At 47.9% G+C, this 26,895-nt stretch overlaps 1 protein-coding gene across 5 annotated transcripts in view; it reads left to right on the top strand.

Annotated features, from left to right (window-relative positions):
- Nucleotides 1–26,693, top strand: part of LOC124001353 (apoptosis-resistant E3 ubiquitin protein ligase 1-like) — a 44,268-nt gene extending 17,575 nt beyond the window's left edge. For all 5 annotated transcript variants that reach the window (XM_046308088.1, XM_046308087.1, XM_046308089.1 and 2 more), the window contains 18 exons: nucleotides 2,293–2,364; nucleotides 5,713–5,939; nucleotides 6,928–7,165; nucleotides 7,791–7,960; nucleotides 8,077–8,257; nucleotides 8,503–8,756; nucleotides 8,874–8,951; nucleotides 9,068–9,209; nucleotides 9,322–9,443; nucleotides 9,568–9,643; nucleotides 9,733–9,842; nucleotides 9,966–10,145; nucleotides 11,689–11,811; nucleotides 12,022–12,151; nucleotides 12,244–12,302; nucleotides 12,452–12,541; nucleotides 26,061–26,236; nucleotides 26,436–26,693. In XM_046308088.1, the coding sequence (XP_046164044.1) occupies nucleotides 2,293–2,364; nucleotides 5,713–5,939; nucleotides 6,928–7,165; nucleotides 7,791–7,960; nucleotides 8,077–8,257; nucleotides 8,503–8,756; nucleotides 8,874–8,951; nucleotides 9,068–9,209; nucleotides 9,322–9,443; nucleotides 9,568–9,643; nucleotides 9,733–9,842; nucleotides 9,966–10,145; nucleotides 11,689–11,811; nucleotides 12,022–12,151; nucleotides 12,244–12,302; nucleotides 12,452–12,541; nucleotides 26,061–26,236; nucleotides 26,436–26,538 (2,531 nt within the window). In that variant the 3' untranslated portion in view covers nucleotides 26,539–26,693. The remainder of the gene's footprint in view (nucleotides 1–2,292; nucleotides 2,365–5,712; nucleotides 5,940–6,927; nucleotides 7,166–7,790; nucleotides 7,961–8,076; nucleotides 8,258–8,502; nucleotides 8,757–8,873; nucleotides 8,952–9,067; nucleotides 9,210–9,321; nucleotides 9,444–9,567; nucleotides 9,644–9,732; nucleotides 9,843–9,965; nucleotides 10,146–11,688; nucleotides 11,812–12,021; nucleotides 12,152–12,243; nucleotides 12,303–12,451; nucleotides 12,542–26,060; nucleotides 26,237–26,435) is intronic.
- The last annotated feature ends 202 nt before the right edge of the window (nucleotides 26,694–26,895 follow it).

Here is a 26,895-nt window from a genome sequence, read left to right as displayed (position 1 = left end):
ATAGAGACAAAGTAGAGTCGCAATTCAACGGCTCAGACACAAGGTATGTGGCCCGTTGCGGACCAGGATGTCTTGCTCCCAGACAGACTAAACAACTTCTTTGCTCGCTTTGAGGACAATACAGTGCCACTGACACGGCCCGCTACCAAAACCTGCGGACTCTCCTTCACTGCAGCCGACATGCGTAAAACATTTAAACGTGTTAACCCTCGCAAGGCTGCAGGCCCAGACGACATCCCCAGCATGCGCAGACCAGCTGGCTGGTGTGTTTACGGACATATTAAATCAATCCTTATCCCAGTCTGCTGTTCCCACATGCTTTAAGAGGGCCACTATTGTTCCTGTTCCCAAGAAAGCTCATGAAGTGCTTTGTCATCATGAAGTGCTTTGAGAGACTAGTCAAGGACCATATCACCTCCACCCTACCTGACACCCTAGACCCACTCCAATTTGCTTACCGCCCCAACAGGTCCACAGACGACGCAATCACAACCACACTGCACACTGCCCTAACCCATCTGGACAAGAGGAATACCTATGTGAGAATGCTGTTCATCGTCTACTGCTCAGCATTTAACACCATAGTACCCTCCAAACTCGACCTTGGGTCTCGACCCCGCCCTGTGCAACTGGGTACTGTACTGGACACCCCCAGGTGGTGAGGGTAGGTAACAACATCTCCACCCCGCTGATCCTCAACACTGGGGCCCCACAAGGGTGCGTTCTGAGCCCTCTCCTGTACTCCCTGTTCACCCACGACTGCGTGGCCATGCACGCCTCCAACTCAATCATCAAGTTTGCAGATGACACTACAGTGGTAGGCTTGATTACCAACAACGACGAGACGGCCTACAGGGAGGAGGTGAGGGCCCTCGGAGTGTGGTGTCAGGAAAATAACCTTACACTCAATGTCAACAAAACAAAGGAGATGATCGTGGACTTCAGGAAACAGCAGAGGGAGCACCCCCTATCCACATCGACAGGACAGTAGTGGAGAGGGTGGTAAGTTTTAAGTTCCTTGGCGTACACATCACGGACAAACTGAATTGGTCCAACCACACAGACAGCGTGGTGAAGAAGGCGCAGCGGCACCTCTTCAACCTCAGGAGGCTGAAGAAATTCAGCTTGTCACCAAAAGCACTCACAAACTTTTACAGATGCACAATCGAGAGCATCCTGTCGGGCTGTATCACCGCCTGGTACGGCAACTGCTCCGCCCACAACCGTAAGGCTCTCCACAGAGGATAGTGAGGTCTGCACAACGCATCACCGGGGGCAAACTACCTGCCCTCCAGGACACCTACACCACCCGATGACACAGGAAGGCCATAAAGACCATCAAGGACAACAACCACCCGAGCCACTGCCTGTTCACCCCTCTATCATCCAGAAGGTGAGGTCAGTACAGGTGCATCAAAGCAGGGACCGAGAGACTGAAAAACAACTTCTATCTCAAGGCCATCAGACTGTTAAACAGCCACCACTAACATTGAGCGGCTGCTGCCAACATACTGACTCAACTCTAGCCACTGTAATATTGGAAAAGATTATGTACAAAATGTATCACAAGCCACTTTAAACAATGCCACTTAATATGTTTACATACCCTAAATTACTCATCTCATATGTTTTTAATGTACTCGATACCATCTTCTGTATCTTGCCTATGCCGTTCTGTACCATCACTCAATCATATATCTTTATTTACATATTCTTAATCCCTTTACACTTGTGTGTATAAGGTAGTTGTTGTGAAATTCTTAGGTTAGATTACTCGTTGGTTATTACTGCATTGTCGGAACTAGAAGCACAAGCATTTCGCTACACTCGCATTAACATCTGCTAACCATGTGTATGTGACAAATCAGATTTGATTTGATTACTGGCTACACAAAGTGGTAGACACAGGCATTCCCCTGCCGTTACATCTTCAGAAAGTTGCAAGAAATACAAGTCACTGATACATTCTTTAATATTTTTTAATATTCTTTACATGTAGGCTTTGGATTGAACAAATCTGTGCTCATTTTTGTCTCTTAAGGTACTCAGAAACAACTGCACAGTGAAACCTATCATTACAAAAGTCATTATCAGGGTCATTTTTGTCCTGGTCGCACTGGTGCTCCCAAAATAAAATGTCAGGTCACATAGCAAAATATGTAGGAGCTTATGCGACCACTTTAGTGCCCTGGGCGTAGGGCACATCAGATTATTATGAAATGTCTGTCAAAAGCTTTTTCTGTGCTGTGAAAGTCAAGTAAAGTATGATGCCTGTCTTTGTTTCTCTTTCAGCGGGAGCTTTTATATTTGGCTGTACTGTGGCACTGTGCTTTCTGATAAGGGACCTCATGTTTTACGTGATTGGTGAGTGAGTTCTACTGACAGTAGCCGTTTGAAGTAGGGGATGGGCGCCTGTCAGCAAGGCCTGGGGCCTAAACTAACCTGTCATTAGAATTATCAGGAAGTACTTGTTGAAAATATTAGTACAGTTGAAACTTGCCTAGTAAAATAAAGGTTACATTTAAAAATATTTTTTTATTTTTTATAATAATAAAAAAATTCAGATATACTGTGTATATATATATATAATATATTTGAACTACAGATACTGTTTGTGTGTCCCAAGATTTCCAGGCTTTACCCATACAATTAATGCTTCTCCACAGCACATTCAAGGAAATAGGCCTTAAAGGGATAGTTCACTCAAAAATACAAAATGGGTTTCCTTACCCTGTAAGTAGTCTATGGAGAATGTATGATGTCAATCCATGCTCTGGGTTCATTTCCCTGGCACTGTTTCCACATGGTTAACTTTTGGCATTGGTGGCACAAATCCCAAACAAGTCATGGGTTTGATATTCGCTTTGTTCAAAGCTTCTATAAGTGACTGTTTGAGCTTCAGAATCAATGTAGATACTTTTGGATGAAAGTAAACAATCCCTTTAAAGCATTCTTTGAAGTAATTTTTCCACAATTGCATTGCAAATGGTCTTTCCACTAATAAGATCAGCATGAGCCATTAGATCTTCATGGGTCCAAAACGTTGGATGGATCCGTGGCTTTCCCACCCAACCCGATATGCATACTTTTCCAAAAACGGAGACCCGTTCCGAAGGGACCCGAGGACAGTCAGACCCTTTCCGAAAAGACCATGGAAAACAGACCCATACTGGTTCGGAGCCGAGAGACCCGTTCAGATCCGATAGTAGAAGGAAACCTCCAACTTGGCGCTGCCAGTGCCATTAGTATGCAAGTGATATTGGCCAAATTATCCACCGTTTGTCGAAATGCCAAATAACCAATCCAAAAAAAACTACATTTGTTGTTTCAAAGTTCAAAACTTTATAGTGTCCAATAATTACCACGAGCCAGTCACTACTCAATGAAGGTGCCACCAACCTCCTGTGATTGTTAGATTAAAGGAGAAAGTTTGGTAGGCCTAAAACATTCTGCCACACCTCAAGTTCAACTGTCGGAGTCACTTGGAGTGCCTGTGCACACCGCAGTCAGAGGCCTGCAGTAGCTAAGCCTAATAATAGTCATACCACACCAAACCGTCACAAAAGTTGGTTAACTTTATTAGGGTAATATCACAAGTAAGTCAAGTCATTGTTTCTAGTGAAAATACGAACAGGTTATTATATTGCTGCATGAAATAAAGTTTTGCATTTTGCCCTCTTTGGTTCTTCCTTTTCATGGTTCGTGTGCGAGTAGCATAGTAGGTCTACCGGGAATACCGGCAATTTTGTTATATTGCGGCAAAGACAACATTACAGCTGGAACTTCATTTGGCCACCGAAAATGGCTCAACAGAATAAAACATTCCAAAAAGTTTTGAACAGGCTTACACTGCCTTCGAAAATATCCAGACTCCACATTTTGTTACGTTACAGACTTATTCTAAAATGGATTCAACACAAAACAATCCTCAGCAATCTACACACAATACCCCATAGTGACAAAGCGAAAACAGGATTTTAGACATTTTTGCAAATGTATTAAAAATAAAAACAGAAATATCTTATTTACTTAAGTATTCAGACCATTTGCTATGAGACTCGAAATTGAGCTTAGGTGCATCCTGTTTCCATTGATCATCCTTGAGATGTTTCTACAACTTGATTGGAGTCCACCTGTGGTAAATTCAATTGATTGGACATGATTTTGTAAGTCACGCACCTGTCTATATAAGGTCCTACAGTTGACAGTTCATGTCAGAGCAAAAACCAAGCCATGAGGTTGAATGAATTGTCCAAAGAGCTCCAAGACAGGATTTTGTTGAGGCACAGATCTGGGGAAGGGTACCAAAACATTTCTGCAGCTTTGAAGGTCCCCAAGAACACAGAGGCCTCTAACATTCTTAAATGGAAGAAGTTTGGAACCACCAAGACACTTCCTAGTTCTGGCCGCCCGGCCAAACTGAGCAATTGGGGGAGAAGGGCCTTGGTCAGATGGGTGTCCAAGAACCCAATGGTCACTCTGACAGAGCTCTAGAGTTCCTCTGAGGAGATGGGAGAACATTCCAGAAGGACAACCATCTCTGCAGCACTCCACCAATCAGGCCTTCATGGTAGAGTGGCCAGACGGAAGGCAATCCTCAGTAAAAAAGCACATAACAAAAGGCACCAAAAGACTCTCAACAAGATTCTCTGGTCTGATGAAACCAAGATTGAACTCTTTAGCCTGAATGCCAAGCGTCACATCTGGAGGAAATCTAGCAACATTCCGCACAGTGAAGCATGGTGGTGGCAGCATCATGCTGTGGGGATTTCTTTCTTTCAAATGCAATGTATATTGCAGCTAATACCAACAAAGGTCATTGCCTACCGTAGGCCTACTCAACAAATTACAGTAATAGGTTAATGCTATTTATTTGACAACGGGCCTACTTTTAACCTTAAACTAAATATGGATCACAAAATTGAAAAGACAAACTTAATTTAGCCAATAAAAATGTCTCAACAAAATGAAAAAAAAAACTTGCATAGGCTATGCAGAGAACCCGTTCAGATGATAAAATAGGCCTACAATAACAATACAAAGTATTTACAGTAATAATAATGACTAAACATTCAATAATAAATATGGAAATAAATTAATGCTAGGTAGACAATTGCATCAAACCTGAATAGTGAGTTGCACACAGTCCATTTGGCCACACCAACATTCGTCTCATCTTTGTCCACTATAATATTAAAACCTGTCCCCGAGGACATTACCCTTGTCGGCTTCTTTTTACTGTACTCTTTCTCGTCTAACTTTCGTTTTACTTCAATGGAAAATAACTTCATCTTCACAATCAACAGTAGCCAAGGCTCATTTTACTGTCTCTCTCCAGCAGGTGAGGTGAGCAGCTGGAACCATTTTCAGTTGAACATAACTATACAATTTATTGAGTTGCAATTGGCTAACAGAGATAACTAGCTCGCGCATTTCTCATCACACAAACAGTAAATTAACAGAGGACAGGTCCAATCAGGTCCAGTCGGTAAATCAATTTGAATTGCACATACCCGAGACCCCTGCCAATTATATTAGAGTCTGAAGTCTGAATTTAGGACCTGGACCCGCTTGGGTCCCGTGTCAGATCTCCAAATTTTGTGGTCTGTTGGACCCGTGAAGAACTCTATGAGCCATCCTCAGTATGCTGTGCATTTAATCACATTCAGTGTGTTCAAACAAGGTCTCTGACTGAATGTCTCCCCCTGGCAGGTGGAATTACTGTTTCCATCATAGCGTTTGTCTTTACCATCAAGTTCCTATGTGAGCTTGCTGCGCGGGTGGTTAGCTTCCTGCAGAATGAGGATCCCGGGAGAAGGGGTGACCGCAGCATCTACGACTATGTACGAGGGAACTACCTGGACCCGCGCTCCTGCAAGGTGTCCTGGGATTGGAAGGACCCACAGGAAGTGGGCCAGACTATGAGCTTCCGTGTTCACGTAAGATCCTTTCCTACCTATCTGCTTGAAATCACATATCTAGGATACTTCAGTCATTTCTGGAGTTCAATTTCTGAAACTACAATTCTGAAACAACGATTAGAGCACAACCACCCACCTCAAATATTAAAGGTTCAATGTAGACGTTTTTATCTCAATATCAAATAATTTCTGGGTAACAATTAAGTACCTTACTGTGGTTGTTTTCAATTCAAATGGTCAAAAATAAACAAAATAATGCTACTTAGCAAAGAGCAATTTCTCAAGCAATAATGTTGCTAGGACTGTCTGTGAGTGGTTTGAGTGGGGAGGGGGAAACTGAAAACTAGCTGTTATTGGCAGAAAGGTTTGGAGAAGGGTTAAAGTTCACCCTCACATTTTGGGACTATGTCAACAATGGACTAATGAAACAAATACCAAAATATTGTTTTGGGGTGGAGTTTTCGTTTAAGTTTCATTCATGCGATATGTTTTCTTCTTTGTGAAACCCCAAAGGGGTTTTGGAACTCTCTATTAACTAATTGTCAAACACTCCATCCCACTAAATCTTCAGGTATTCTTTTTAAGCAGGTCTCACACTAAAAAGGCTTTATCATAATTTTCACAATTTCACAGTATTATTCCAACCTCATAGTGTAGAGAGAGAAAAACAGGAAAATCAGGTTTTACCGCAATGGGCCTTTAAAGAGAATGTAGATGAGGGATACACTTTTTTGTTTCTGCGGATTTTAGTCAGTGATTCTGTTATTTGTCTTGTCGGTTGGGTTTCTATTGGACATAAAGCACACAATGAAGTTTCGGGTTTATTTGTCATGTGCACGGAACACAGGGGGCGTAAAACAGTACAGTGAAATGCTTACTTACTAGCTTTTTCCCAACAACACAATATACAATTAAATATCAAGGTGAGAATAGACTGTTGGAACAAGTTGTGGTACTAGACATCCTGCCATGGTTTCTCATGGTTTGCTCTGACTCTCTACCAAAGCTCTTCTACAAGAACGGCCAGCCCTTCCCTGCCCACCGACCCGTGGGGTTAAGGGTCAACATCACTCACATAGAGCTGGCCCTAGACATCCCCATCACCCAGGAGGTTCTGCAGGAGCCAGAGTCCAATGTGGTCAAACTGGCCTTCACTGTCCGCAAGGCCGGACGCTATGAGGTAGCTGTCAAACTGGGAGGACTCAACGTGGCCTACAGCCCTTACTACAAGATATTCAAATCAGGTAAAGAAAGTCATGACCTTTTGGACTGTGTGACTAACCCATCTCAGGACTGGACTGTGCTATATTTGTAATATAAATGCAAAGCATGGATGACATGAGGACGTTTAAGTAATTGATATTGATAATTGTGTTTTTGCTTGATAAAGAACAGAACTATGACGTTGCGCAGTAAGAATGATTAATGACCACCAGACCAGAATTGATACCACTGAACGTTTCTTCCAATGTTCTTTCCATTGCTTGTCCTCATAACATGATAATAAGTATGTTAATAGTATTCATCATCACAATATGTTTTGTAGTTCGGCTTTGTTTACGAAATATAGCACGAGGTGATGATGATCATATCGATATTTTCCTAAACATTTTATTTCAATCTGATTGTTTATTACAATTTTTGGAAATATTTGTATTATGCTCTACAGCTTTTCTCAATTAGGTTTGATAAGTGTTGAAACCCTTCCCTTCACATGGAAGCAACTTGGAACTTTGTGTAAATGAAAGCTGTTTTTCCTCTGTTGTCTCAGGCCCTATGTATGTATCGTACTGGTAAACACTACATACTTTCATTTGAGATATCCCCTGAATGCTCATCTCTTCCCCACATGTTCTGTGTCCATTTCAGGGACAGTGGACCCGTCCAAAACGAAGATAGCCTACCACTTCTCCACCCTGGTCTTAGTATATGGCCAGCAGCATACCCTGCAGATCGAGCCTCGGGACGAGTATGGCAACCCCACCAGTAACTCCACCTCACTGATAGACGAAGTCAACTACAATGTCCACGTCCACTCGGTAAGAACCCAATATCACGACACAACACTCATACAACAGAATAAATGAATTTGTTTCCTGATTTTAGACTGTGGAATTGGACAATGGGAATCCATTTTGTGTCTTCCTCCTCTCAGCTGGGCACGGTGGATGACGACAGCCTGGAGGAGTACTACTGTAAGTCAGTGTCATCCAACAAGCAGCTGTGCCAGGTACTGCTGAAAATCACCCTGAGGAAGAAGGGCTGTTTCCGGGCACGCATCTCCTATACCGACCTGCCCCTCAGCAACGGGGAGTTCGACATCATTGTTCTCAGTGGTGAGTAACGGTCCTATTTTAGGGTATGATTGAACAGGCCCATGTGAAGGAAGGTGATAGGATAGTGGATCAAATGGTATTTCACCAAGTTGCTACATGTATTTTCAGCCTATCATACTCAAAATGAGCTACTCCACAGTGAAATACATGTAGAGTCTAGACTTTCATCTTGGCGGAGGAAAAGCTGTGGTTGTAGGGTTCTCATATCACTCTTTTGTTTCCAATGCTACCCTTCCACCAAACAGAGAACGAGAAGAAGTGTGTGGAGAAGAACGTGTCCACCACAGGGATCAGCATCTACTTTGAGGCGTACCTCTACGGCACAGGGAACTACAGTAACTACAGTAACTCCTCGTGGCAGCTCCCAGCCTCGGCTCTGATGGCCCCTCAGAGACGGCCCTCCATGGGGGACGAGGAGGACGAGCATGACTCCCCTGTAGAGGGCCAGCCGGAGAAGGTCAAGAAACCAAAAAAGGTCTACTGCTACATATCGCCAAAGGTGGGTGAAGAGAGGATAGAAAGGATTTTGATTTGACCAGACATACCACATGCTCTACAGCCAGGTTTGTTGCAGACTTCTGTCATTGACTGGACCATTTACTTTTCTGCTACACAGCAACTGTCAGTGAAGGAGTTTTACCTGAAAATCATTCCATGGCGCCTTTTCACCTTTCGAGTTTGCCCAGGGACAAAGGTAGGACAAGCAGCCATGCTGTGAAACACCGTGTGATTTCCACATTATATTGTCTGACCTTTAGCAGGCGGTTTAATGAGCTGGTGTGTTCACCCATCGTCTTTCTGCCCCTTCAGTTCACATACTACGGCCCTGACCCCGTTCACAAGTACCTGACTCTAGTGGTGGATGATGGGATCCAGCCGCCAGTGGAGCTGAGCTGTAAAGACAGAAACATCATGGCTGCCACCTTCATCCGTTTCCTGCACAAGAATATCGGTTGGTATCCCTCCTTTTCCAGTTCAGTAACACTGTGGGGGTGTACCTGGTAAAGATCGTTTTTGGCCTCTGTAGAAGCATTGAGACTGGATGGTTTTTGTGCCGTTGACAGGTGGCTCGGAGACGTTCCAGGACAAGGTGAGCTTCTTCCAGAGGGAGCTCAGACACATCCACTCCAAGAGACCTCGCACCAAGACCTGCCTGAAGATCACACGCCACTGCATCTTGGACTCTGTGAGTGAACCCACCGTGTATCTATTTTCCGAGCCGCAGTGAGATTAAGAACTGCTCCTGCAGACTCGTGAGGTGATATTGAGTGTGAAAATGACAGTGTTTTAACATGTCTATCTCTCCCCAGTCTCTGAAATCCACCCGGAACTTCTCCGTGTCGGACTGGAGTAAGAACTTTGAGGTGGTGTTCCAGGATGAGGAAGGTAAGATCAGCAGATGACAGGCCAGTCAGCTGGTGTTGTGTGGGGAGGGCTGTTGAATGACGCAGTATATGTGTTGTGTGGGCCCCTAGCTCTGGACTGGGGAGGGCCGCGAAGGGAGTGGTTTGAGCTCGTCTGTAAGACTCTGTTTGACACCACCAATCAGCTGTTTACTCGCTTCAGTGACGACAACCAGGGCCTGGTAAGACCTCCCTTCTCACCAGCACAACTAGAACAATACGGCTACGGCCAGGATTCAGTGACCTAGTGCTGGGGTTAGCCAATAGGATAGTGAGGTACTGTGTCTGTCCGTCTATCTTCTCAGGTCCACCCCAACGCTGAGCGGCCGGTCCACCTGCGTCTGAAGATGTATGAGTTTGCGGGGCGCGTGGTGGGGAAGTGCCTGTACGAGTCAGCCCTGGGCGGGGCCTACAAGCAGCTGGTCCGCGCTCGCTTCACCCGCTCCTTCCTGGCCCAGCTCATCGGACTCAGGATGAACTACAAAGTATGTCCTTCGTCCCAGTCCCACATCCTCTGAGGACCTAGAGATGGACCTCTCTCCCAATGCTTACCTCTCTCCCAATGCTTACCTCTCTCCCAATGCTTACCTCTCTCCCAATGCTTACCTCTCTCCCAATGCTTACCTCTCTCACAATGTTTACCTGTCTCCCTATGTTTACCTCAGTCCCAATGCCCTCTCTCACAATGTTTACCTCTCCCAATGCTTACCTCTCTCACAATGTTTACCTGTCTCCCTATGTTTACCTCTCTCCCAATGCTTACCTCTCTCACAATGTTTACCTGTCTCCCTATGTTTACCTCTCTCCCAATGCTTACCTCTCTCACAATGTTTACCTCTCTCCCAATGTTTACCTCTCTCCCAATGTTTACCTCTCTCCCAATGTTTACCTCTCTCCCTATGTTTACCTCTCTCCCAATGCTTACCTCTCTCCCAATGCTTACCTCTCTCCCAATGTTTACCTGTCTCCCAATGTTTACCTCTCTCCCCAATGTTTACCTCTCCCAATGTTTACCTCTCTCCCACTCCCAATGTTTCCCAATGTTTACCTTGTCTCCCAATGCCTACCTCTCTCCCAATGCCTACCTCTCTCCCAATGTTTACCTCTCTCCCAATGCCTACCTCTCTCCCAATGCCTACCTCTCTCCCAATGTTTACCTCTCTCCCAATGCTTACCTCTCTCCCAATGCCTACCTCTCTCCCAATGTTTACCTCTCTCCCAATGCCTACCTCTCTCCCAATGCCTACCTCTCTCCCAATGCCTACCTCTCTCCCAATGCCTACCTATCTCCCAATGCCGACCTCTCTCCCAATTCTTACCTCTCTCCCAATGCTTACCTCTCTCCCAATGCTTACCTCTCTCCCAATGCTTACCTCTCTCCCAATGCTTACCTCTCTCCCAATGCTTACCTCTCTCCCAATGCTTACCTCTCTCCCAATGCCGACCTCTCTCCCAATTCTTACCTCTCTCCCAATGCTTACCTCTCTCCCAATGCTTACCTCTCTCCCAATGCCTACCTCTCTCCCAATGCCTACCTCTCTCCCAATGCCTACCTCTCTCCCAATGCCTACCTATCTCCCAATGCCGACCTCTCTCCCAATTCTTACCTCTCTCCCAATGCTTACCTCTCTCCCAATGCTTACCTCTCTCCCAATTCTTACCTCTCTCCCAATGCTTACCTCTCTCCCAATGCTTACCTCTCTCCCAATTCTTACCTCTCTCCCAATGCTTACCTCTCTCCCAATGCTTACCTCTCTCCCAATGCTTACCTCTCTCCCAATTCTTACCTCTCTCCCAATGCTTACCTCTCTCCCAATGCTTACCTCTCTCCCAATGTTTTGGCTAGTTAGAAAGGCGATCTCTTTATTTCATAGCGTATGAGGTGTATATTGTGGTGTTTCTAGAACATATTAAGATCTCATCCTGCCGCTCTAAGTGGATAAGTCATCCTTGTTGTTTCACCGAGTTAGAATGACACGTTTATTTTAAATCTATTTTCCTGTATTTGTATTTCATTTTCCACGGCAGTACTTTGAGACGGATGATCAGGAGTTCTACAAAACGAAAGTCTGCTTCATCCTAAACAATGATGTCAGTGAAATGGACCTGGTGTTTGCTGAGGAGAAGTACAAGTCAGGACAGCTGGAGAAGGTGATGAGGGAACCTTTCTGTTTGACATGACTTCCCTTATCCACCATGTCATCCACCAAAGCACTAACAAAACAGAATAATTATTTCCTTGGCAGACTGCTTAGTACTCCTAGAAAGGCAGTGCGGTGTGGGTGTGTGTGTGGGTGTGTTGTCAGTGTGTGGGTGTGTTGTCAGTCATGTCCTGAGCTCTGTTACTCTGTCACTCTTCAGGTGGTGGAGCTGATATCTGGAGGAGCTCAGATTGCTGTCAACAATGAGAACAAGATGCATTATCTGAACCTGCTGGCCCAGTACAGGCTCGCCAGTCAGGTGCGAGACGAGGTGGAGCACTTTCTCAAAGGTAGGGATACAAACAACCATATATTATGGAGTCCTTTCACATTCACCCCTTTATCTAATATTTTTGGCAATGAACTGTTTGGTGAATTGCAGGTTTGAATGAACTTGTTCCGGAGAACCTCCTGGCCATATTTGATGAGAATGAGCTGGAGGTATGTTGAATGAAACTCAAACTGAAAAACAAACTGATTTTGTCTCTAATTCCATCCCCTATCAAACTTTCCAAGCTTGCATGCCTTGTCCTACTTTCTAAATCTCAGGCCTATGGCACTGTAATGTCTAAATGTCTGTTTGTCCCCAGCTGTTGATGTGCGGTACAGGGGACATCAATGTCCAGGACTTCAAGGCCCATGCTGTGGTCGTAGGAGGGTCGTGGCACTTCAGAGAGAAGGTGTGTGACACCACCTGGTCGGAGCCATAGTAGATGGTGAACGACACTGCTTTGCTACAGCGTTATATTGATTGAGATGTGTCAAACGTGTTAGTGTTGTGCACCATGCTGACTGTGTTGTGTTGTGCACCATGCTGACTGTGTTGTGTTGTGCACCATGCTGACTGTGTTGTGTTGTGCACCATGCTGACTGTGTTGTGTTGTGCACCATGCTGACTGTGTTGTGTTGTGCACCATGCTGACTGTGTTGTGTTGTGCACCATGCTGACTGTGTTGTGTTGTGCACCATGCTGACTGTGTTGTGTTGTGCACCATGCTGACTGTGTTGTGTTGTGCACCATGACTGTGTTGTGTTGTGCACCATGCTGACTGTGTTGTGTTGTGCACCATGCTGACTGTGTTGTGTTGTGCACCATGCTGACTGTGTTGTGTTGTGCACCATGCTGACTGTGTTGTGTTGTGCACCATGCTGACTGTGTTGTGCACCATGCTGACTGTGTTGTGCACCATGCTGACTGTGTTGTGCACCATGCTGACTGTGTTGTGTTGTGTTGTGCACCATGCTGACTGTGTTGTGTTGTGCACCATGCTGACTGTGTTGTGTTGTGCACCATGCTGACTGTGTTGTGTTGTGCACCATGCTGACTGTGTTGTGTTGTACACCATGCTGACTGTGTTGTGTTGTGCACCATGCTGACTGTGTTGTGTTGTGCACCATGCTGACTGTGTTGTGTTGTGCACCATGCTGACTGTGTTGTGTTGTGCACCATGCTGACTGTGTTGTGTTGTGCACCATGCTGACTGTGTTGTGTTGTGCACCATGCTGACTGTGTTGTGTTGTGCACCATGCTGACTGTGTTGTGTTGTGCACCATGCTGACTGTGTTGTGTTGTGCACCATGCTGACTGTGTTGTGCACCATGCTGACTGTGTTGTGCACCATGCTGACTGTGTTGTGCACCATGCTGACTGTGTTGTGTTGTGCACCATGCTGACTGTGTTGTGTTGTGCACCATGCTGACTGTGTTGTGTTGTGCACCATGCTGACTGTGTTGTGTTGTGCACCATGCTGACTGTGTTGTGTTGTGCACCATGCTGACTGTGTTGTGTTGTACACCATGCTGACTGTGTTGTGTTGTGCACCATGCTGACTGTGTTGTGTTGTGCACCATGCTGACTGTGTTGTGTTGTGCACCATGATGAATGTGTTGTGTTGTGCACCATGCTGACTGTGTTGTGTTGTGCACCATGCTGACTGTGTTGTGTTGTGCACCATGCTGACTGTGTTGTGTTGTGCACCATGCTGACTGTGTTGTGTTGTGCACCATGCTGACTGTGTTGTGTTGTGCACCATGCTGACTGTGTTGTGTTGTGCACCATGCTGACTGTGTTGTGCACCATGCTGACTGTGTTGTGCACCATGCTGACTGTGTTGCGCACCATGCTGACTGTGTTGTGTTGTGCACCATGCTGACTGTGTTGTGTTGTGCACCATGCTGACTGTGTTGTGTTGTGCACCATGCTGACTGTGTTGTGTTGTGCACCATGCTGACTGTGTTGTGTTGTGCACCATGCTGACTGTGTTGTGTTGTGCACCATGCTGAATGTGTTGTGTTGTGCACCATGCTGACTGTGTTGTGTTGTGCACCATGCTGACTGTGTTGTGTTGTGCACCATGCTGACTGTGTTGTGTTGTGCACCATGCTGACTGTGTTGTGCACCATGCTGACTGTGTTGTGCACCATGCTGACTGTGTTGTGTTGTGCACCATGCTGACTGTGTTGTGTTGTGCACCATGCTGACTGTGTTGTGTTGTGCACCATGCTGACTGTGTTGTGTTGTGCACCATGCTGACTGTGTTGTGTTGTGCACCATGCTGACTGTGTTGTGTTGTGCACCATGCTGACTGTGTTAGTGTTGTGCACCATGCTGACTGTGTTGTGTTGTGCACTATGCTGACTGTGTTGTGTTGTGCACCATGCTGACTGTGTTGTGTTGTGCACTATGCTGACTGTGTTGTGTTGTGCACCATGCTGACTGTGTTAGTGTTGTGCACCATGCTGACTGTGTTGTGCACCATGCTGACTGTGTTGTGCACCATGCTGACTGTGTTGTGCACCATGCTGACTGTGTTGTCCACCATGCTGACTGTGTTGTGTTGTACACCATGCTGACTGTGTTGTGGTGTGCACCATGCTGACTGTGTTGTGTTGTGCACCATGCTGACTGTGTTGTGTTGTGCACCATGCTGACTGTGTTGTGTTGTGCACCATGCTGACTGTGTTGTGTTGTGCACCATGCTGACTGTGTTGTGTTGTGCACCATGCTGACTGTGTTGTGTTGTGCACCATGCTGACTGTGTTGTGCACCATGCTGACTGTGTTGTGCACCATGCTGACTGTGTTGTGCACCATGCTGACTGTGTTGTGTTGTGCACCATGCTGACTGTGTTGTGTTGTGCACCATGCTGACTGTGTTGTGTTGTGCACCATGCTGACTGTGTTGTGTTGTGCACCATGCTGACTGTGTTGTGTTGTGCACCATGCTGACTGTGTTGTGTTGTACACCATGCTGACTGTGTTGTGTTGTGCACCATGCTGACTGTGTTGTGTTGTGCACCATGCTGACTGTGTTGTGTTGTGCACCATGATGAATGTGTTGTGTTGTGCACCATGCTGACTGTGTTGTGTTGTGCACCATGCTGACTGTGTTGTGTTGTGCACCATGCTGACTGTGTTGTGTTGTGCACCATGCTGACTGTGTTGTGTTGTGCACCATGCTGACTGTGTTGTGTTGTGCACCATGCTGACTGTGTTGTGTTGTGCACCATGCTGACTGTGTTGTGCACCATGCTGACTGTGTTGTGCACCATGCTGACTGTGTTGTGCACCATGCTGACTGTGTTGTGTTGTGCACCATGCTGACTGTGTTGTGTTGTGCACCATGCTGACTGTGTTGTGTTGTGCACCATGCTGACTGTGTTGTGTTGTGCACCATGCTGACTGTGTTGTGTTGTGCACCATGCTGACTGTGTTGTGTTGTGCACCATGCTGAATGTGTTGTGTTGTGCACCATGCTGACTGTGTTGTGTTGTGCACCATGCTGACTGTGTTGTGTTGTGCACCATGCTGACTGTGTTGTGTTGTGCACCATGCTGACTGTGTTGTGCACCATGCTGACTGTGTTGTGCACCATGCTGACTGTGTTGTGTTGTGCACCATGCTGACTGTGTTGTGTTGTGCACCATGCTGACTGTGTTGTGTTGTGCACCATGCTGACTGTGTTGTGTTGTGCACCATGCTGACTGTGTTGTGTTGTGCACCATGCTGACTGTGTTGTGTTGTGCACCATGCTGACTGTGTTGTGTTGTGCACCATGCTGACTGTGTTGTGTTGTGCACCATGCTGACTGTGTTGTGTTGTGCACCATGCTGACTGTGTTGTGTTGTGCACCATGCTGACTGTGTTGTGTTGTGCACCATGCTGACTGTGTTAGTGTTGTGCACCATGCTGACTGTGTTGTGCACCATGCTGACTGTGTTGTGCACCATGCTGACTGTGTTGTGCACCATGCTGACTGTGTTGTCCACCATGCTGACTGTGTTGTGTTGTACACCATGCTGACTGTGTTGTGGTGTGCACCATGCTGACTGTGTTGTGTTGTGCACCATGCTGACTGTGTTGTGTTGTGCACCATGCTGACTGTGTTGTGCACCATGCTGACTGTGTTGTGCACCATGCTGACTGTGTTGTGCACCATGCTGACTGTGTTGTGTTGTGCACCATGCTGACTGTGTTGTGGTGTGCACCATGCTGACTGTGTTGTGTTGTGCACCATGCTGACTGTGTTGTGTTGTGCACCATGCTGACTGTGTTGTGTTGTGCACCATGCTGACTGTGTTGTGTTGTGCACCATGCTGACTGTGTTGTGTTGTGCACCATGCTGACTGTGTTGTGTTGTGCACCATGCTGACTGTGTTGTGTTGTGCACCATGCTGACTGTGTTGTGTTGTGCACCATGCTGACTGTGTTGTGTTGTGCACCATGCTGACTGTGTTGTGTTGTGCACCATGCTGACTGTGTTGTGTTGTGCACCATGCTGACTGTGTTGTGTTGTGCACCATGCTGACTGTGTTGTGTTGTACACCATGCTGACTGTGTTGTGTTGTGCACCATGCTGACTGTGTTGTGCACCATGCTGACTGTGTTGTGCACCATGCTGACTGTGTTGTGTTGTGCACCATGCTGACTGTTGTGTTGTGCACCATGCTGACTGTGTTGTGTTGTGCACCATGCTGACTGTGTTGTGTTGTGCACCATGCTGACTGTGTTGTGCACCATGCTGACTGTGTTATGTTGTGCACCATGCTGACTGTGTTGTGTTGTGCACCATGCTGACTGTGTTGTGTTGTGCACCATGCTGACTGTGTTAGTGTTGTGCACCATGCTGACTGTGTTGTGCACCATGCTGACTGTGTTGTGCACCATGCTGACTGTGTTGTGTTGTACACCATGCTGACTGTGTTGTGTTGTGCACCATGCTGACTGTGTTGTGTTGTGCACCATGCTGACTGTGTTGTGCACCATGCTGACTGTGTTGTGCACCATGCTGACTGTGTTGTGCACCATGCTGACTGTGTTGTGTTGTACACCATGCTGACTGTGTTGTGTTGTACACCATGCTGACTGTGTTGTGTTGTGCACCATGCTGACTGTGTTGTGTTGTGCACCATGCTGACTGTGTTGTGTTGTGCACCATGCTGACTGTGTTGTGTTGTGCACCATGCTGACTGTGTTGTGTTGTGCACCATGCTGACTGTGTTGTGTTGTGCACCATGCTGACTGTGTTGTGTTGTGCACCATGCTGACTGTGTTGTGTTGTGCACCATGCTGACTGTGTTGTGTTGTGCACCATGCTGACTGTGTTGTGTTGTGCACCATGCTGACTGTGTTGTGTTGCGCACCATGCTGACTGTGTTGTGCACCATGCTGACTGTGTTGTGCACCATGCTGACTGTGTTGTGCACCATACTGACTGTGTTGTGTTGTACACCATGCTGACTGTGTTGTGGTGTGCACCATGCTGACTGCGTTGTGTTGTGCACCATGCTGACTGTGTTGTGCACCATGCTGACTGTGTTGTGCACCATGCTGACTGTGTTAGTGTTGTGCACCATGCTGACTGTGTTTTGCACCATGCTGACTGTGTTGTGCACCATGCTGACTGTGTTGTGCACCATGCTGACTGTGTTGTGTTGTACACCATGCTGACTGTGTTGTGGTGTGCACCATGCTGACTGTGTTGTGTTGTGCACCATGCTGACTGTGTTGTGTTGTGCACCATGCTGACTGTGTTGTGCACCATGCTGACTGTGTTGTGTTGTGCACCATGCTGACTGTGTAGTGTTGTGCACCATGCTGACTGTGTTGTGTTGTGCAGCATGCTGACTGTGTTGTGTTGTGCACCATGCTGACTGTGTTGTGTTGTGCACCATGCTGACTGTGTTGTGTTGTGCACCATGCTGACTGTGTTGTGTTGTGCACCATGCTGACTGTGTTGTGTTGTGCACCATGCTGACTGTGTTGTGTTGTGCACCATGCTGACTGTGTTGTGTTGTGCACCATGCTGACTGTGTTGTGTTGTGCACCATGCTGACTGTGTTGTGTTGTGCACCATGCTGACTGTGTTGTGCACCATGCTGACTGTGTTGTGCACCATGCTGACTGTGTTGTGCACCATGCTGACTGTGTTGTGTTGTGCACCATGCTGACTGTTGTGTTGTGCACCATGCTGACTGTGTTGTGTTGTGCACCATGCTGACTGTGTTGTGTTGTGCACCATGCTGACTGTGTTGTGCACCATGCTGACTGTGTTGTGTTGTGCACCATGCTGACTGTGTTGTGTTGTGCACCATGCTGACTGTGTTAGTGTTGTGCACCATGCTGACTGTGTTTTGCACCATGCTGACTGTGTTGTGCACCATGCTGACTGTGTTGTGCACCATGCTGACTGTGTTGTGTTGTACACCATGCTGACTGTGTTGTGGTGTGCACCATGCTGACTGTGTTGTGTTGTGCACCATGCTGACTGTGTTGTGTTGTGCACCATGCTGACTGTGTTGTGCACCATGCTGACTGTGTTGTGCACCATGCTGACTGTGTTGTGTTGTACACCATGCTGACTGTGTTGTGTTGTACACCATGCTGACTGTGTTGTGTTGTGCACCATGCTGACTGTGTTGTGTTGTGCACCATGCTGACTGTGTTGTGTTGTGCACCATGCTGACTGTGTTGTGTTGTGCACCATGCTGACTGTGTTGTGTTGTGCACCATGCTGACTGTGTTGTGTTGTGCACCATGCTGACTGTGTTGTGTTGTGCACCATGCTGACTGTGTTGTGTTGTGCACCATGCTGACTGTGTTGTGTTGTGCACCATGCTGACTGTGTTGTGTTGCGCACCATGCTGACTGTGTTGTGCACCATGCTGACTGTGTTGTGTTGTGCACCATGCTGACTGTGTTGTGTTGTGCACCATGCTGACTGTGTTAGTGTTGTGCACCATGCTGACTGTGTTGTGCACCATGCTGACTGTGTTGTGCACCATGCTGACTGTGTTGTGCACCATGCTGACTGTGTTGTGCACCATACTGACTGTGTTGTGTTGTACACCATGCTGACTGTGTTGTGGTGTGCACCATGCTGACTGCGTTGTGTTGTGCACCATGCTGACTGTGTTGTGCACCATGCTGACTGTGTTAGTGTTGTGCACCATGCTGACTGTGTTTTGCACCATGCTGACTGTGTTGTGCACCATGCTGACTGTGTTGTGCACCATGCTGACTGTGTTGTGTTGTACACCATGCTGACTGTGTTGTGTTGTGCACCATGCTGACTGTGTTGTGTTGTGCACCATGCTGACTGTGTTGTGCACCATGCTGACTGTGTTGTGCACCATGCTGACTGTGTTGTGTTGTGCACCATGCTGACTGTGTTAGTGTTGTGCACCATGCTGACTGTGTTGTGTTGTGCACCATGCTGACTGTGTTGTGTTGTGCACCATGCTGACTGTGTTGTGTTGTGCACCATGCTGACTGTGTTGTGTTGTGCACCATGCTGACTGTGTTGTGTTGTGCACCATGCTGACTGTGTTGTGTTGTGCACCATGCTGACTGTGTTGTGTTGTGCACCATGCTGACTGTGTTGTGTTGTGCACCATGCTGACTGTGTTGTGTTGCGCACCATGCTGACTGTGTTGTGTTGTGCACCATGCTGACTGTGTTGTGCACCATGCTGACTGTGTTGTGCACCATGCTGACTGTGTTGTGCACCATGCTGACTGTGTTGTGCACCATGCTGACTGTGTTGTGTTGTGCACCATGCTGACTGTGTTGTGTTGTGCACCATGCTGACTGTGTTATTGTTGTGCACCATGCTGACTGTGTTGTGCACCATGCTGACTGTGTTGTGTTGTGCACCATGCTGACTGTGTTGTGCACCATGCTGACTGTGTTGTGCACCATGCTGACTGTGTTGTGCACCATACTGACTGTGTTGTGTTGTACACCATGCTGACTGTGTTGTGGTGTGCACCATGCTGACTGTGTTGTGTTGTGCACCATGCTGACTGTGTTGTGTTGTGCACCATGCTGACTGTGTTGTGCACCATGCTGACTGTGTTGTGCACCATGCTGACTGTGTTGTGCACCATGCTGACTGTGTTGTGTTGTGCACCATGCTGACTGTGTTGTGGTGTGCACCATGCTGACTGTGTTGTGTTGTGCACCATGCTGACTGTGTTGTGTTGTGCACCATGCTGACTGTGTTTTGTTGTGCACCATGCTGACTGTGTTGTGTTGTGCACCATGCTGACTGTGTTGTGTTGTGCACCATGCTGACTGTGTTGTGTTGTGCACCATGCTGACTGTGTTGTGTTGTGCACCATGCTGACTGTGTTGTGTTGTGCACCTTGCTGACTGTGTTGTGTTGTGCACCATGCTGACTGTGTTGTGTTGTGCACCATGCTGACTGTGTTGTGTTGTACACCATGCTGACTGTGTTGTGTTGTGCACCATGCTGACTGTGTTGTGTTGTGCACCATGCTGACTGTGTTGTGTTGTGCACCATGCTGAATGTGTTGTGTTGTGCACCATGCTGACTGTGTTGTGTTGTGCACCATGCTGACTGTGTTGTGTTGTACACCATGCTGACTGTGTTGTGCACCATGCTGACTGTGTTGTGCACCATGCTGACTGTGTTGTGCACCATGCTGACTGTGTTGTGTTGTGCACCATGCTGACTGTGTTGTGTTGTGCACCATGCTGACTGTGTTGTGTTGTGCACCATGCTGACTGTGTTGTGTTGTGCACCATGCTGACTGTGTTGTGTTGTGCACCATGCTGACTGTGTTGTGCACCATGCTGACTGTGTTGTGCACCATGCTGACTGTGTTGTGTTGTGCACCATGCTGACTGTGTTGTGTTGTGCACCATGCTGACTGTGTTGTGTTGTGCACCATGCTGACTGTGTTGTGTTGTGCACCATGCTGACTGTGTTGTGTTGTACACCATGCTGACTGTGTTGTGTTGTGCACCATGCTGACTGTGTTGTGTTGTGCACCATGCTGACTGTGTTGTGTTGTGCACCATGCTGACTGTGTTGTGTTGTGCACCATGCTGACTGTGTTGTGTTGTGCACCATGCTGACTGTGTTGTGTTGTGCACCATGCTGACTGTGTTGTGTTGTACACCATGCTGACTGTGTTGTGTTGTGCACCATGCTGACTGTGTTGTGCACCATGCTGACTGTGTTGTGCACCATGCTGACTGTGTTGTGTTGTGCACCATGCTGACTGTGTTGTGTTGTGCACCATGCTGACTGTGTTGTGTTGTGCACCATGCTGACTGTGTTAGTGTTGTGCACCATGCTGACTGTGTTGTGCACCATGCTGACTGTGTTGTGCACCATGCTGACTGTGTTGTGTTGTACACCATGCTGACTGTGTTGTGGTGTGCACCATGCTGACTGTGTTGTGTTGTGCACCATGCTGACTGTGTTGTGCACCATGCTGACTGTGTTGTGTTGTACACCATGCTGACTGTGTTGTGTTGTACACGATGCTGACTGTGTTGTGGTGTGCACCATGCTGACTGTGTTGTGGTGTGCACCATGCTGACTGTGTTGTGTTGTGCACCATGCTGACTGTGTTGTGTTGTGCACCATGCTGACTGTGTTGTGTTGTGCACCATGCTGACTGTGTTGTGTTGTGCACCATGCTGACTGTGTTAGTGTTGTGCACCATGCTGACTGTGTTGTGCACCATGCTGACTGTGTTGTGCACCATGCTGACTGTGTTGTGTTGTACACCATGCTGACTGTGTTGTGGTGTGCACCATGCTGACTGTGTTGTGTTGTGCACCATGCTGACTGTGTTGTGCACCATGCTGACTGTGTTGTGCACCATGCTGACTGTGTTGTGTTGTACACCATGCTGACTGTGTTGTGTTGTGCACCATGCTGACTGTGTTGTGTTGTGCACCATGCTGACTGTGTTGTGTTGTGCACCATGCTGACTGTGTTGTGTTGTGCACCATGCTGACTGTGTTGTGCACCATGCTGACTGTGTTGTGTTGTGCACCATGCTGACTGTGTTGTGTTGTGCACCATGCTGACTGTGTTGTGTTGTGCACCATGCTGACTGTGTTGTGTTGTGCACCATGCTGACTGTGTTGTGTTGTGCACCATGCTGACTGTGTTGTGCACCATGCTGACTGTGTTGTGCACCATGCTGACTGTGTTGTGCACCATGCTGACTGTGTTGTGCACCATGCTGACTGTGTTAGTGTTGTGCACCATGCTGACTGTGTTGTGCACCATGCTGACTGTGTTGTGCACCATGCTGACTGTGTTGTGCACCATACTGACTGTGTTGTGTTGTACACCATGCTGACTGTGTTGTGGTGTGCACCATGCTGACTGTGTTGTGCACCATGCTGACTGTGTTGTGCACCATGCTGACTGTGTTGTGTTGTACACCATGCTGACTGTGTTGTGGTGTGCACCATGCTGACTGTGTTGTGGTGTGCACCATGCTGACTGTGTTGTGTTGTGCACCATGCTGACTGTGTTGTGTTGTGCACCATGCTGACTGTGTTGTGTTGTGCACCATGCTGACTGTGTTGTGTTGTGCACCATGCTGACTGTGTTGTGTTGTGCACCATGCTGACTGTGTTGTGCACCATGCTGACTGTGTTGTGTTGTGCACCTTGCTGACTGTGTTGTGTTGTGCACCATGCTGACTGTGTTGTGTTGTGCACCATGCTGACTGTGTTGTGTTGTACACCATGCTGACTGTGTTGTGTTGTGCACCATGCTGACTGTGTTGTGTTGTGCACCATGCTGACTGTGTTGTGTTGTGCACCATGCTGAATGTGTTGTGTTGTGCACCATGCTGACTGTGTTGTGTTGTGCACCATGCTGACTGTGTTGTGTTGTACACCATGCTGACTGTGTTGTGTTGTGCACCATGCTGACTGTGTTGTGCACCATGCTGACTGTGTTGTGTTGTGCACCATGCTGACTGTGTTGTGTTGTGCACCATGCTGACTGTGTTGTGTTGTACACCATGCTGACTGTGTTGTGTTGTGCACCATGCTGACTGTGTTGTGTTGTGCACCATGCTGACTGTGTTGTGCACCATGCTGACTGTGTTGTGCACCATGCTGACTGTGTTGTGTTGTGCACCATGCTGACTGTGTTGTGTTGTGCACCATGCTGACTGTGTTGTGTTGTGCACCATGCTGACTGTGTTGTGTTGTGCACCATGCTGACTGTGTTGTGTTGTGCACCATGCTGACTGTGTTGTGTTGTACACCATGCTGACTGTGTTGTGTTGTGCACCATGCTGACTGTGTTGTGTTGTGCACCATGCTGACTGTGTTGTGCACCATGCTGACTGTGTTGTGTTGTGCACCATGCTGACTGTGTTGTGTTGTGCACCATGCTGACTGTGTTGTGTTGTGCACCATGCTGACTGTGTTGTGCACCATGCTGACTGTGTTGTGTTGTGCACCATGCTGACTGTGTTGTGTTGTGCACCATGCTGACTGTGTTAGTGTTGTGCACCATGCTGACTGTGTTGTGCACTATGCTGACTGTGTTGTGTTGTGCACCATGCTGACTGTGTTGTGTTGTGCACCATGCTGACTGTGTTAGTGTTGTGCACCATGCTGACTGTGTTAGTGTTGTGCACCATGCTGACTGTGTTGTGCACCATGCTGACTGTGTTGTGCACCATGCTGACTGTGTTGTGTTGTACACCATGCTGACTGTGTTGTGGTGTGCACCATGCTGACTGTGTTGTGCACCATGCTGACTGTGTTGTGCACCATGCTGACTGTGTTGTGTTGTGCACCATGCTGACTGTGTTGTGTTGTGCACCATGCTGACTGTGTTAGTGTTGTGCACCATGCTGACTGTGTTGTGTTGTGCACTATGCTGACTGTGTTGTGTTGTGCAGCATGCTGACTGTGTTGTGTTGTGCACCATGCTGACTGTGTTAGTGTTGTGCACCATGCTGACTGTGTTGTGCACCATGCTGACTGTGTTGTGCACCATGCTGACTGTGTTGTGCACCATGCTGACTGTGTTGTGTTGTACACCATGCTGACTGTGTTGTGGTGTGCACCATGCTGACTGTGTTGTGTACCATGCTGACTGTGTTGTGCACCATGCTGACTGTGTTGTACACCATGCTGACTGTGTTGTGGTGTGCACCATGCTGACTGTGTTGTGGTGTGCACCATGCTGACTGTGTTGTGTTGTGCACCATGCTGACTGTGTTGTGTTGTGCACCATGCTGACTGTGTTGTGTTGTGCACCATGCTGACTGTGTTGTGTTGTGCACCATGCTGACTGTGTTGTGTTGTGCACCATGCTGACTGTGTTAGTGTTGTGCACCATGCTGACTGTGTTGTGCACCATGCTGACTGTGTTGTGCACCATGCTGACTGTGTTGTGCACCATGCTGACTGTGTTGTGTTGTACACCATGCTGACTGTGTTGAGGTGTGCACCATGCTGACTGTGTTGTGTTGTGCACCATGCTGACTGTGTTGTGTTGTGCACCATGCTGACTGTGTTGTGCACCATGCTGACTGTGTTGTGTTGTACACCATGCTGACTGTGTTGTGTTGTACACCATGCTGACTGTGTTGTGTTGTGCACCATGCTGACTGTGTTGTGTTGTGCACCATGCTGACTGTGTTGTGTTGTGCACCATGCTGACTGTGTTGTGTTGTGCACCATGCTGACTGTGTTGTGTTGTGCACCATGCTGACTGTGTTGTGTTGTGCACCATGCTGACTGTGTTGTGTTGTGCACCATGCTGACTGTGTTGTGTTGTGCACCATGCTGACTGTGTTGTGTTGTGCACCATGCTGACTGTGTTGTGTTGCGCACCATGCTGACTGTGTTGTGTTGCGCACCATGCTGACTGTGTTGTGTTGCGCACCATGCTGACTGTGTTGTGCACCATGCTGACTGTGTTGTGCACCATGCTGACTGTGTTGTGCACCATGCTGACTGTGTTGTGTTGTGCACCATGCTGACTGTGTTAGTGTTGTGCACCATGCTGACTGTGTTGTGCACCATGCTGACTGTGTTGTGCACCATGCTGACTGTGTTGTGCACCATGCTGACTATGTTGTGCACCATGCTGACTGTGTTGTGTTGTACACCATGCTGACTGTGTTGTGGTGTGCACCATGCTGACTGTGTTGTGTTGTGCACCATGCTGACTGTGTTGTGTTGTGCACCATGCTGACTGTGTTGTGCACCATGCTGACTGTGTTGTGTTGTGCACCATGCTGACTGTGTTGTGCACCTTGCTGACTGTGTTGTGCACCATGCTGACTGTGTTGTGTTGTACACCATGCTGACTGTGTTGTGGTGTGCACCATGCTGACTGTGTTGTGGTGTGCACCATGCTGACTGTGTTGTGTTGTGCACCATGCTGACTGTGTTGTGTTGTGCACCATGCTGACTGTGTTGTGTTGTGCACCATGCTGACTGTGTTGTGCACCATGCTGACTGTGTTGTGTTGTGCACCATGCTGACTGTGTTGTGTTGTGCACCATGCTGACTGTGTTGTGTTGTGCACCTTGCTGACTGTGTTGTGTTGTGCACCATGCTGACTGTGTTGTGTTGTGCACCATGCTGACTGTGTTGTGTTGTGCATCATGCTGACTGTGTTGTGTTGTGCACCATGCTGACTGTGTTGTGGTGTGCACCATGCTGACTGTGTTGTGTTGTGCACCATGCTGACTGTGTTGTGTTGTGCACCATGCTGACTGTGTGGTGTTGTGCACCATGCTGACTGTGTGGTGTTGTGCACCATGCTGACTGTGTTGTGTTGTGCACCATGCTGACTGTGTGGTGTTGTGCATCATGCTGACTGTGTGGTGTTGTGCACCATGCTGACTGTGTTGTGTTGTGCATCATGCTGACTGTGTGGTGTTGTGCTAGGTGATGAAGTGGTTCTGGGCCGTGGTGTCCAGCTTCACCCAGGAGGAGTTGGCTCGCCTGCTGCAGTTCACCACCGGCTCCTCCCAGCTTCCCCCTGGGGGCTTCAACACCCTCTGCCCCTCATTCCAGATCATTGCTGCTCCCACACACAGCACCCTGCCCACCGCACACACCTGGTGAGTGGACGGACATGCACGCACCCTCACAAACACACACACACTCAGACACCGTATACACATACACATGCACTCTTACACATTCATATACATGTGCTATACAGTCGGTTTCAGTTCTTTACTTGAGTAAACAGACGCACTACTTGTCTCGTAAAAAACTGTAAAGTGACTGACTCTCTGTGAATTCTTCTCTCTCTAGTTTTAACCAGCTTTGCCTCCCCACCTATGATTCCTATGAGGAGCTGCACAAGATGCTGAAGCTGGCCATCAGTGAGGGCAGTGAGGGCTTCGGCATGCTCTGAGTGGCCCTATCCCTCTATCCCTGGAGCTCACCCCCAGACTCTGAGTGGCCCTATCCCTCTATCCCTGGAGCTCACCCCCAGACTCTGAGTGGGCCTATCCCTGGAGCTCACCCCCAGACTCTGAGTGGCCCTATCCCTGGAGCTCACCCCCAGACTCTGAGTGGCCCTATCCCTGGAGCTCACCCCCAGACTCTGAATGGGCCTATCCCTGGAGCTCACCCCCAGACTCTGAGTGGCCCTATCCCTGGAGCTCACCCCCAGACTCTGAGTGGCCCTATCCCTGGAGCTCACCCCCAGACTCTGAGTGGCCCTATCCCTGGAGCTCACCCCCAGACTCTGAGTGGGCCTATCCCTGGA

The sequence above is a fragment of the Oncorhynchus gorbuscha genome, linkage group LG17 (genome assembly GCF_021184085.1).
Source record: "Oncorhynchus gorbuscha isolate QuinsamMale2020 ecotype Even-year linkage group LG17, OgorEven_v1.0, whole genome shotgun sequence".
Taxonomy (NCBI): Eukaryota; Metazoa; Chordata; class Actinopteri; order Salmoniformes; family Salmonidae; genus Oncorhynchus; species Oncorhynchus gorbuscha.
Note: the sequence above shows the minus strand (reverse complement) of the source record. Positions and strands in the feature narration are given on the sequence as shown.